At 39.7% G+C, this 12,509-nt stretch overlaps 1 protein-coding gene and 1 long non-coding RNA gene across 11 annotated transcripts; both read right to left on the reverse strand.

The window, feature by feature from the left end:
* Window positions 1-1,151: 1,151 nt before the first annotated feature.
* Window positions 1,152-5,894, reverse strand: LOC106336354. 10 transcript variants are annotated; one of them, XR_001268829.1, is made up of 8 exons: window positions 5,419-5,894; window positions 3,032-3,122; window positions 2,597-2,679; window positions 2,397-2,514; window positions 2,167-2,319; window positions 1,949-2,069; window positions 1,699-1,869; window positions 1,152-1,620 (listed from the first exon to the last, which is right to left on the reverse strand). It is a non-coding gene; the product is annotated as an uncharacterized LOC106336354 (long non-coding RNA). The 10 variants fall into 10 exon arrangements; XR_001268826.1 differs by having other exon boundaries at window positions 5,404-5,894; XR_001268827.1 differs by lacking the exon at window positions 5,419-5,894 and adding an exon at window positions 3,224-3,489.
* A 3,420-nt stretch (window positions 5,895-9,314) lies between these two features.
* LOC106332294 (microtubule-associated protein RP/EB family member 1B) lies at window positions 9,315-11,585 on the reverse strand. The gene is made up of 8 exons (XM_013770765.1): window positions 11,237-11,585; window positions 10,677-10,745; window positions 10,516-10,602; window positions 10,327-10,433; window positions 10,108-10,244; window positions 9,950-10,026; window positions 9,749-9,862; window positions 9,315-9,656 (listed from the first exon to the last, which is right to left on the reverse strand). Exons 1-8 carry the CDS (start codon window positions 11,342-11,344, stop codon window positions 9,507-9,509), a joined length of 849 nt encoding a protein of 282 aa, XP_013626219.1. The 5' UTR covers window positions 11,345-11,585; the 3' UTR covers window positions 9,315-9,506.
* Between the last annotated feature and the right edge of the window lie 924 nt (window positions 11,586-12,509).

Consider the following 12,509-nt stretch of genomic DNA (forward strand, 5'->3'; position numbering starts at 1 on the left):
AATTCTGGCAAGTTGAGTGTTGAAGCATGTTCTCCATTGCCCACCGCAGTGCTTCGACTTCCGAATGCAGAGCTGATTCCCGTCGATCGAAATTTCTTGTCCCCAACAATTGAGTGTTTCCTCCACTGTCCAACCAGACCCATCCACATCCACTATACTGAGCAGAAGCTGTCCAAGATCCATCTATCAAGCAAATATTACCCAAGCTTATGACTTGGGGCTCCTCATGAATGTATTTGAGTTATTATTTGAACTAATATGTGTGTTTTTATTTTTCTGCCTTGTTATGTATAAATTAATTTTGAAGTTCTTGTCATTCCCTTATGCCATAATTGCTTTTGATTTCGTGCTTGAATTTTGATGCATATTTATAATTTGGGTTTTTACTCTCGTATTTTTTAGTTAGGTTATAGTGTGGTCGGGATTCTTTGGAAACGTAGTTATATTCGGTTATTAATTTTATTAAACATAGTTATATTCGGTTTAATTATTGTAATAATTTTGTTTCATTTACCATTGAAATAAAATATCTTATAATAAAAATAATATATATATATATATATATACAAATCTTCTAGTCATTCTATATTTTGAATTCACCAACCACCAACGCAGACTAATAATTTTTCTAAAAATATTGAAGTTTAAGAACTAACAATTTGAATTTTGTGTATGAGAGTGTTGGCCTGCTTGTACGGTTTTGGACTGAATTAGTTGCATTATTTTATATTTTGTAGCTTTGAAAATTAATCATAAAATTTCTGAAATAGCAAAATTTATAAATCAAAATTCTACAACATAGCATACTAATGTCTTCCTCTTCCTCTTCGGTTGTTGAGTTTTGAGATTTAAAAGAGACATCGTGTTGAGATCCACATATAATACCTGAAACGTTAACTGTACGTTAGGATTTGTGGATTTTACCCACGATGGTAATGTGGAGTGGATGCACTCTTATGGATTAGCTATGGCCAGCCCCTGTCAGTGTTTTCTTTTGAACGTAGTTTTATAGTTGAAGTAGCTTCGAAAACCTGTTGTTGTAATGTATCTCTTCCATACACAAGTATAAATAAAACATAAAATGAAGCTGGAGGTGGTAGAAAAAATTAAGAAATATGTTTGTGTTTCAAGTGCTAATATTGAACATCAAGTGGTGCGACATAAATATTTTCTGCCTATAACGATTTGTCGAACAAAGTTTATAGTAACCATCGTAAACCATTGCAAACTCATTGAACAGAGTAGAAGCTTAGGTGGAAAACACATTAACAGAGAAGAAACTGAAGGGAAATTATTCATTAAAAAAACAAAAGTAAAAAAAGACTGCAGTGCATCTAAGAGGTGAGAGTCAAGTAAAGGATAGTAGACTCAAAAAGCTGCGAGTCTAATCAGTCCAGGCCTTCTCCCCAGTAGGTCTGTCATCAGTAGCCCATGGAAATTCGGAGGTTGGGGCAGAAACAACAGGGACCGCATTCTGAACAGCTTCCTGGCGTATCCATTCAACGCCCCACCATTATTGCAACATCTCATGTTCACGGGAACATTGTTCTTCACATCAGTACAACTCTTCACCTTTGAACCAGCACCTGGAATATCATTATCAGGATGGTTGTTACCTCCCTGCTAATCAACCACAGCGAATGTTAAGCATGATCTTTAGGAAAACACATTAAGTTTCTGGTATAAATTTTAATTTACCTGAGCAGAAAAATCATCAAGGGGTTGCGCTGGTGGTGATCGTAAATGCTTGAGATAGTACATCTCTGATGTTTTGTATAGAAATTGAATGGTGTGAGCTTCAACTGGAAGGTTAAGGTACAGCTAACAATTTTTTGAGGGCTCTGCCATGTACGTCTTCCATACAACGTCCTGTATTTAAGAAAAGTGAGAAATGTTATTCGAAAGCTTTGAAACACATCCAAGGATCAACTAATAAGTTTATTTTTACCAGGAGTTGGGAGACTTCAGCAGCACGCACATGCACATTCATTACCTGAGTCATTGTAGTGTCAAATGCGACAAAGACAGCGGTGTCAGATGCATCCGATACTACCATCTGCAATATGCACCTAAAATACGAAAGAAAACATCAATAAGCAGAGGGTCCACGGAAATAAGCAGGTCCTTGTTATCAGTTAGGATTTTAGTTTTTTTAAACCGTAATACCTAACAACTCCGACTGCGTTTTCATTATTGCAAGCTGGTGAAGGACGATAATCTCCTTTGCAATTTACGTACATACTTAGAACATGATATGTAGGACCATCCATTATCAGTATATATCTCCTACACTTTAACAGTGCATATGAATTCAGCTGTCTAATAAAAAGACTGGTTAGTAGTATAGTTTGAGGTTTTTTTTGTGAAAGATTAGCGATCTAGAGTCTCAGGCTTACCTGTGGGCTTGGAGTAATCATATATGCATTTCACTCCAAGACAGTCAAAGAATCAATCTTCCTCACACCCCCATACTTCGTAGAGTTGGAGGCCGATACTTCTTCATTGGGAAAGTGCCTCAATGGACCAAATGTGTTAGAAGTTGTAGATGATATCAACAGTAGCTTTTGTGTAGATTGCGAAAGCTTAAACCCATTACCTTTCCAAGTAGTTCTTGTGATAGTAGCTCTCATCGTCGGAATAGAACTGAGTCCCAGAGGTAGCGTTAAGGAAAATACATCCCTGAAAGAAGAGTACTATGAAAGGACCAACATATCTGTAGTTTGAGAAATAAACTTATAAATGCAAAGAGAAATATTTAAATAACCAATTTTGAGTTGATGTTTGTAGCTAGGAAGACCTTGGATTCTACACCTAAGGCGACCAATTTCTCATCGAGGAGGATAAGAAGATTGTCTAAAACACTAAGGCAGACATGAGTAACTCTACATAAACTCATGTTAAAAAATTACTTAAAATGGAACAAATTAGCTGTCTAGTGTTTAGTATTCTAAAAAGACTAACATAAAGGACCAAGTAGATTTAGTAAACATAAACAACCGAACACAAAGGTGAAAGTAGATTTCATTAAGACCTCTCAATTATGATATTCGCTATGATGTGCTGAGCTGTCTGAGTTTTGTCATAGAAGATGGCTCGAAACCCCTTCACTTCTCCAACAATATCTACACGTTTTATCTTCAGGTCTTAACGGTGACTGATAGTTTAATGTGGCTTCACATGTTTAGAGTAGCAGCAATTCGAAATTAGATGACGGGAAAGAAACCTAGTAACTCTGTGTTGGTATTAGCAAATGCCATGAAGACCTGAAGATCTGAGTCGGTATAGGGGACATGGTTCGGTTAGCTCGACGAAGAGGGTTTGCTCCGTGAATCTGATTGCAACAGTCGCATCAGCGAATTGAAAGTTAGGGCTGCTCCTTGTCACATCGAAAAGGCTAAGATCATAAACAGCTCCTTGGTTGAGCAGGTGTTGGAAACTGTTGAGCCCGTGGACGTTGATGGAGGCCTGGATTAGCGTCGACTGTATGTTTGATCCAAAAATGGTGTTTATGCTGGTGATGTTTGTGGGAACCGAAATTCGCAATAACGATTTCCGTTTAAATAAGGAAAGTTAAGAAAACCCTAATTTCCCAGAGGTTCCGGATATCTGTTAAACCACACGCCAAGAAATCAGAACACGCAATTAAAGACGAAAAGAAATAAGAAATCGTAAAAGAGAGCAAAAGGAGTTTTATTCTGAATCCGCGTATGAGCGTTACAACAAGGTAAAAGCCTTGGCCACGAGAGCTGTCGGCGAGATTCCTAATTCTAACAACCTAAGACTGCAAAACCTAGTTGAGTCGCAGTTCGAAAAAACAAAAACGGAAAGTTGCCTAATTGCTCTAAGTGCTAAGTTTTCTCTGAAAAAAGTCCTCCCCATGCCTCTCGTCTAGGACCCCTTATATACTAGCTCAAAGGTCGGTTTACGACTTTCCTCTTTTGCCCTTAAGCCGCCATAGCATAAAAATGGAGATATTCCATTTTTTTCGATCTTCGTAATTATCTTCAAAATTCCGTATTTATCCGCGGAAACTTGACATTTATCTTCCCTTGCGGACCAAGCGTAAACCGACATGCGGTTTACGGGCTGTTGGTTAAGAAATCGTAAGTTGGGCCTCGAGTCGTGTCTTAGGTCCCTTTGGGCCGTCTTTCGCTTCGAAGCGTTTATTACAGCTTCTTTTGATAAAGAATGAACTTTCCGCGGTTTTTACGGTAAAGTTTGATTCATAACTTAGAAATGGCGGAGAACGTGAGATGGGTTCACTACGGTATTCGGGAGATAGCATCGAAGGGTAGACGAGAAAGCATGGACTGATGTCGTATCGACGTTTCGGAAGAGCTCGGTCGCTACGTAGCGACCGAGCGTAATGGGCGTTTTGTCGCTACGTAGCGCGTATCGACGCTTCGGAAGAGCTCGGTCGCTACGTAGCGACCGAACTTTGGTTCGAGCCGGTCGCGAACGGGCAGCGTGCATGTACGGTACTAGCGTAATGACCAAGCTTGGTTCGTCTGTGTTCCGATCGTCATACTCGGACCTGTCCGTAGCCGGTCTGGGCATGTTTCCGATGGTTTATGCTCGATCTATATAGAATTCGAACGAAGCTTTATCTCGGGAACATACGTTGTGACGTTCTCTTGACCGAGCATGATTTTTTGCGAAAAGACATATTTGTATTTTGCATGTATTTGGACGTTAACTTCGTCGCAACCGTTTTCGACCCCAACAGCCACCATTGTATTCTTACTTTACTTAGGAGAAATCTTCAGAAGAAATCAAATGGAAAAGAGCATAAATGAGATTTTATTGAGTAAAGGTTCATTACAAAAATGGATACAAATGTAAAGTGAACCTTTTCAATCTACAAATCTCTTATGAAAGTATGTTTATTAATCTAAGAAGAGGAGGATCCCTTTCTAAGAAGGAGGTAGCTCCTTATTTATAGAAGGATTAAGCCTAGGGCTTTCTAGCAATATGGGTCTAAATCATTGTCTAATGAGCCTTGATGAAGGATGTAAATCCACCCCCAACAGTAAGTCCCTCCCAAGTTCGTTGAGAGAGATAGAATCGATCTCTGTGAAGTTTACGAATAGGGTTTATTAGACAATGAACTAGACACATTCATGCCTATGACGGTTTAGGCGAGTTTATTTCGAACTTGTGCCTAGTAAGAAGCGAGTTTGCTTTAAACTCGTGCTTAGCGAAAGACAAGTTTACTTGAATCATGCTAAGACAGAGGCGAATTTACTGAGAACTCGTGCCTAGTAGAAGGAGAGCTTCTGTAAACTCATGCCTAGCCAAAGATGAGTTTTTGTAAACTTGTGTCCAACAATAAGCGAATACCGCAAACTCGTGCCTAATAAAAAGCAAGTTCAATTCAAACTTGTGCCTAAAATACACGTTTACCAAACTATTGCTGACCCGAAGTCTCGTGTTGAGATCGTGTGTGCCAAGCAAGTTGTTGGCTTGTGTGTTCGTCAGGCTATGATGATGTTGAGAAATGTGCCGGCTTGTGCTGTTGAGTTGCTGAGGTCTGTGGTGAGCTCGCGATTGGCAACGATGAAGTCAGCAGGAGATGTGCGGACCGTGATCACGTCAGCTAGAGCTTGTACCAGAGTCTGAGCTTGTCATATGTCTTCTAGAGCTTGTACTAGAGTCTGAGCTTGTCATATATCTGCCTCGTAATTGATTCTGGCTCACAAAGAAAAATATGATGATGATTGTAAGACATAGTTTGACATGATGATTGTCAGACATAGTTTGACCAAAAGAAGTAGCCAAGCTTTGTGTAATCGATAAGCAAGTGATGAAACTTGTTTCTACTTAACGATCAAAAATTGCATATGATAGTGATGACTGATTAATTATTATACAGTATCCAGGTTGTGTTTGATTGCAAACGATGAAACAATTGAAGCTAGTTTTCTCATAAAGGTTATTAGACACTTATCTTTGAAATGGATGATCATGAACTGAGCATGAAGAGAGACCGAGCTTGTCATGGTCTATCACACGTTCCTCTGTTTTCTTTTACTCCTTTCGGAGTTTGAATCAGAGTTTGAAGCCAGGAGCAAGCTTCTAGCGGTGGAGCTCTCGAAGACGTGGCCAGTGCCGAGTAAAGCAAGTGCCTGTTGTCCGGCGTTAAACCGCACGAGCTCAAGGATTCTGTCGTAACGAGAGAGCAGCCATTGACGGGGTGAGACGAGATGATCCCTGAAGAAGCACGACCTTGTTGCAGAGCTTGGCGTCGGCATGATCATGACCAATTGATGTTTCTCCTCGTCATGGAGGAACTCTCCTCTTATTCTCTCGCTCGTGCCAAGCAAGTGATGACCGTCCCGAGTACTGAACATAGATCGTTCCTTTGCCTTTGAGACCTCGCGATGAGCACAAGGTGGTTGTGGTGACGAGGAATCTGCTCGAGATCGACAGAGAGAGGTAGAGCTGGTTCCTTGACGAGTTATGGAACTTGAAGTCAACACTCATCTCTTTCTTGGAAGCTTCTCCGACTTGATCATTCACTTTCGCAAAGCGAGTCATGGCGAGAAGAAGGCAAGCTCAGAGCTTCATTTGTGAGGTCGAGCTCGGGCTCATTGGTGTTGATGGTTTCAGGGAGAGACAAGGGTGTTCTGTTCAGAGTGCAGAGGTCTGACTCCTTGGCTCAACCCGAGAGTGGACCTGCTCAGCACGGACTTGAGGATGATGGCTGGATCGAGGGCACCGAGTACGTCGGAGAAAAGCCATCGACCACTTCGTCTTCTTCGTTTCTCCAAAAACCAGATTATTGCAAATTTGCACATTTAGTCTGTGTCTTCTCTGAAACCTTGTCTTTGACCTCTCAACTCTCAAATGGTGCAGAAAAGTCCTCCTGTTTCCACCCCAAAATTCCCAATCTCGAGCTTTAGCCCCTGCGACCTCTGCTTCGGAAGCTTCCAGAATACACAGAGCGTTACAGGTTTAGGGGATAGCTCGAGCTCTGATGGACGGTGAGGATACGCTGGCGAAGAGAGTGAAGGAGCTGGCGACGCTGCGAGGATGGCTCGTCTTCACGGCGGCGGTGATTGAGATCGTGTCTCTTATGTCTTGCTGTGGGATTACAGACATGAGCTTTGAAGTTCTCTGGACCGGAGATGCTGACCTGACCCACTCGCTTGATGCTTGGTGAAGGCTGGAGATGGAGATCTCAGACCACTTCTCCCCGAAGGCTTCTCGTCGTGCAACCAGATGGTGAGATACTCCTCCGCCGTTTAGGTTCTTCACCGTCGGTCATTGGAGCCAATCTGTTCGTGTGTGGCTTAGTCGTCAAAGCTGAAGCGTTGATCTCGGCCCGATTGTTTCCCCTGAAGACGAGATGGCGCCCAATCGGAGAAACAACCAGCGCAGTTACGGCTTCTACGTTGTTGATCTCTGGTCTCCATGGATGGCGATCGATCGAGACACAGCTGAGAAGTTCGAGGATGAAACTCAGAGAGTTGGGCTTCTGCTCCTTTAGGTGGAGTTGGGCTTCTGCTCGTGGAGGACTGGGCTTGTAGGCCCAAAACATGCTTGAACGGAGCTTTACGGTGGACCAAAGCAGAATCACGACTGCTTCGATGAACCGAGAACGCTGAGACACACTTGATTGCAAAGAAGCCTCATTTCTTGAACACACTTCTTCGAAGACATCGAAAGCCAAACTTTCTCATTAAAGCTTCGTCCTTTATTTTAGATAAACTTGAGGTGAAGTTAGATCTAGGATTTTTCCCAACTTTGATATGCTTTCAAGATAGTTCTCCTTGGCCCCCTCTTTCTAGCGCCAACTGTTTGATCCAAAAATAGTGTTTATGCTGGTGATGTTTGTTGAATCAATACAATAAAAAAATCTAAGAATGATAATTAGATTCTTGAGACTTAGGAGAAATCTTTAGAAGAAATCAAATGGAAAAGAACATAAATGAGATTTTATTGAGTAAAGGTTCATTACAAAAATGGATACAAATGTAAAGTGAACCTTTTCAACCTACAAATCTCTTATGAAAGTATGTTTATTAATCTAAGAAGAGGAGGATCCCTTTCTAAGAAGGAGGTAGCTCCTTATTAAAAGAAGGATTAAGCCTAGGGCTTTCTAGCAATATGGGTCTAAATCATTGTCTAATGGACCTTGATGAAGGATGTAAATTCACCCCCAACACTGTACAGGCATAGAGAGTTAGTTATCGGACTTTAAAAAAACATTAAACCAAAGGTTTTCTGGCTAGAAAGTACAATCGACCAGAGGAAAATCAACACCGGACCTCCCAGAAACGTAGCTGCCTTGTCTCAGTCAGCTGCCTGCACCGACTGCATTTACTTAGGAGAAATGAAGCTCCACAGAAGCCATTTTCAGAGAAGATTAGTGAGGGATTCTATACGGGAAAATTGAGAAGAATGTTTGGCTTGACATCACCGGACCTCCTATTAGCACGCCGCCTTTCTTCACATTCCTCGCCTCCCAGAACCTCAGAAGACTGACCTCGGAGGTGGCTGTACAGCGGCCAACTTTCAAATAGGCAAGCAGGATGCAGGATTGCGCGACTGTTGAGTTCGTGATTAACAGGGTTACTGCTGTTCATCTTTGCGAGAAAACACATTTATAGGTGGAGCTTCTGGCGATTACCTTGGAAGATGATAAGCTCAATTAAAAGCGAGAAAGTGGGAGCTATGGTATAAGTGATGTAAATGCTCGGATTTAAGCACCAAATTATTGTATAGCAGACGTTACAGAGTGTCGATCGGAATCTGCTTTAGCTGTAGGGTTTAGACGTCGATGCTCTGTAAGCAAAACCCGGATAATAATGATGTAATCTTTAATACATATGGGCCTAAACTATACAAAACATCCAAACATAAAACCAAACAAACTGGCCCATAGATTAAGTATGGAGAATTTCGTGAGATACAGAAGCTGAAGATGCCAGGTGGCTGTTTTTGCCCCTGGTCTGATGCTGATGTGGCTTCATAAGGAGAGACTAAAGCCTCCTTTATTGTAATAGATGATTGGTTACATAGTTTTTGATAAAGTTAAAAAGTACATTCAAATATGAAAACATTATCTATTTTGAAACATCAAAAACTCCATAAAACATCATCTATTTTGAAACGGAGGGAATATTTATTAGTAGATAAAAAAATAGAACTCTAAACTAAACTAACAGAGTAGATGTAGCAATGATAACGTCTTTTTGTTTTTTTTTCCATAGATTTAGATGGCTTAGATTTTTCCAACTGATAGCCAGTCTTTAACGGCTCACATTTTTTTCCCATACATTTAGATGGACACAAAACACTGTGATACAAAGAAAAACCAAATTGGACCATCTTTTAAATTAAGGAAGGAACAGAGTTTGGGATGTTGCACTTAAAACCGAATAACCGGTTAGGGTAACTTGAGTATTGTGCAAACACTATCTTCTAAGACAAGGCAATGTACAGTCATTGTCCTCTACTTTGAAACTTGTTTTTGTTGTTGTTGTTGTTAGAAATCACAACTTTTAAGTCTGAGTCCCTGCTTCTTCTGCTTCGTTTTCTTCTTCTTCCTCAACCTCAATGCCTAGAGACTCGATCAGGCACTCTTGAGCTTCTTCGAGAGCAGATTCATTTGCATCTGTTGCATATAATATCTTCTTAACCGCTACAACAATCTGCGCATATAGCGGTTTCAATAAGTACATGTTATTCATGCTGATTTGAGTCCAAACTAAGGGGAACCAAGGAAATTGCTATTGACATTTACCGGAAGATCGTCAAGTTCAGGAGTCTGACAGAGTATCTCTATATCCCTGAGCTTAGAGAAGTAAAAATCTCTTTCCTTTTCCAAGACATCTACCGAGACCTTGAGATCTTCAAGCTGGTTATTGTAAAAAGAATGTTTCATTACAATTTCTTTTTTTTTCATTAACCTGAAGAAACAAGGGAATGATTAGAAGCTAATTACCTCCTTTGATAGAGCTTGCACTTCGGCCGACGAGTTGCTCCCACCTCCAATTGCATGTGATCTTGCTTGCTTTGGACCTAGCAGTTAGAATTTTGGAACAAAGATTGAGAGAAAGTTAGAAACTGGATAGAGAGGGAAGCTAAGTTTAAATGGAATACCAGTTGGTTTGCTGGAAGCAGTGACTGTAGGAGTATGATGTGTATTGTTTGTTTGCAATGACTTTGAGACCTTACTAGATCCCTTGATGCTTTTCTCTTTGCCACCTCTTGATCTTCGTTCTACTGGATTGTAGTTCCTACAATGGTGAAACCAGTGGAGTGAGACTTTTTTACTTTGATAATTAGAACAGAAGAGAAGGTAGCAAAAAGAATCGATACTCGTTCATAATGCCACCATTAATGGAATCGCAGAAACGTTTAAGCCATTGCAGAAACTCCAAGTTGTCTAGTGGTCGACCTTTGACAAGCCTGTTGACTTCCAACGGCTGATAGACATATGTTGAAGGTATTAGCTCTCAGATGGGATCTTTACCACAAGCAAAATGTATGGATAAAGAATAAAATTACCTTGGTGATTTTGAGTTTGGTGAAGACCTCTTGCATGACTTTGTAGTTTTGTATCATCTCGTACTCATTCTTCGCCGCAAAATTAACCTGAAAAAGTGGAAAGATTTAGAATGCTCTGCAGAAGAAGCAAACAAGAGATAATAAAAACTAATAAACATCACCTTGTGCATAGGCACAACTCCAGGAAAGGTCATGTCCAACATTTGGCATTGAACAGCACCCGATGCAACCTACCAGAACAAACAATAAGCCCACTTAGATCATAAAACACAGTCTCACAAGCAAAAAGACCACTTACAAGAGTTATCAGTTGAAATCAAACAAGTAAAGAAAACATCTTAATAATGACCCTTGAAGCCTTTTTCAATATCAAAGGCGTACAAGTATCAAGCTGACAAACGTAGATCTTTATTACACAACATAAACTGCAAGTAACACTTGTTCTTTTAAAGCTTAGCCAGAATATGATTTTATAAACCGGAATATTGAACAACTGAAAAACATATGAGTTGCTTCCAGTAGACAGAGCATCAAAGAGTCAATGTAACCAGCAAATTGCACCAGATCAACAATGCCATACATCTCAAAAACCAATCTTCATAACCCACCACCGACAACATCAAAACAAAGCGAAAGGCACGTCCTTTTTAATCAATCAATCGGCCATTGAAACACACATGCAGAAAGAAAGAATCAAGCTTTATCAAATATATACATTTACCTCTTCGATGCGAGAGAGATTGAGATGAAGGCGGTCATTGATCCAGCCCAGAATCTCGTTTCGTCCAACGAAGTAAGCACTGTCCATCATTCCAATGTTCGTCGCCATCTCCAACGGAATAAAAAAAGTAGCCTCCTTTCTCTCCTCTGTTTCTATTGGGAAAACTCAGATGCAATGCGATGATGATCGAAAGGAAAAAAGTTAAAAGAGAATCAATGGGTTAGGTGAAACGAAACGAAATTGAAAAAGAAAGATTTTTTCTTTCTATTTATAAAATAGAAATTTTTGATTCGATCCGTTTTGGGGTTTTTGCTTGTTAGGAAGGAGAAACTGATGCAGAGATAAAGACGGTGAGCGAATGGAACTGCGAGAAAAGAGAAAAGTGACAAATAATTCATTTAAAAACTTATTTTAGTCGTTACGATGTCTCTCGCGTGTACCCGTTTTTTTTTTAATTTTATTTCTTTATTTTACTTACAAGTATTGCTAAATATTTTTTAATTATATAATATACTTTTGCGTGGTCAGAACTTATAAGCATAAGAAAATCTATGTGATTCTTAAAATAAAGGAGTTGTAAATTATTAGATACACATCATATGATAGCTACAGAAAACTTATACATTAGATTGTTGATTATTAAAAACTATGCTATTAGATTAATTTAGCGTTGAAAGATTTTATAATATTTTAAAACCAAAGAAAGAAAGAGGCATTTCTATTTTGTTGTACAGAGAAAGAGATGCATTAACTTGTTGGTTCGTTTCGGTTACAACTAATGTCAGTTCACAGTTATGACGATGCTGGTTTTGGACTCTGTAATATGTAACGCCTTCACGTGGGGATGCCTTTCCCCAGTAGCAACATGGTTATAATATTATATACTTTTTCTTTTGTCAAAGTTACACATATGGACATTCAGAATCTCAATCGGGTTTTGATTTTGTCCAATCGAATTTCGGTTTTTTGGGATTATCAAAATCACTCTCATTCGAATTATATGAAAGTTCGTTTCGGGACTGGTTCGGATTCTATCGGATTCAGATTTTATCGGGTTCAGATCGGAATTAGTAAATTTTCAAAGAATTAGTAAAACCCGATGTACTCGGGTTCGGATCTCAATCGGTTCTTCGGTTTAAAAGTACATAATTTGTACCTACTTAGTAACCAAAACATAAGTTAAATCGGTTCTTTGGTTGTAAAGTACCTGGTTTGTACCTATTTTGTAACCAAAACATAAGTAAAATTGATTCAAAAATAAGAAAGAAATATC

The sequence above is a fragment of the Brassica oleracea genome, chromosome C3, assembly GCF_000695525.1.
Source record: "Brassica oleracea var. oleracea cultivar TO1000 chromosome C3, BOL, whole genome shotgun sequence".
NCBI lineage: Eukaryota > Viridiplantae > Streptophyta > Magnoliopsida > Brassicales > Brassicaceae > Brassica > Brassica oleracea.

Bases quoted from the DNA above. Each gene is read 5' to 3' on its own strand.
- LOC106332294 (XM_013770765.1), bottom strand. From the start codon at position 11,344: ATGGCGACGAACATTGGAATGATGGACAGTGCTTACTTCGTTGGACGA. The intron at 10,603-10,676 runs GTGATGTTTATT...CCACTTTTTCAG, and splicing joins GAGTTGTGCCTATGCACAAG to GTTAATTTTGCGGCGAAGAA. The intron at 10,027-10,107 runs GTATTCCATTTA...TCTAACTGCTAG, and splicing joins TGCTTCCAGCAAACCAACTG to GTCCAAAGCAAGCAAGATCA.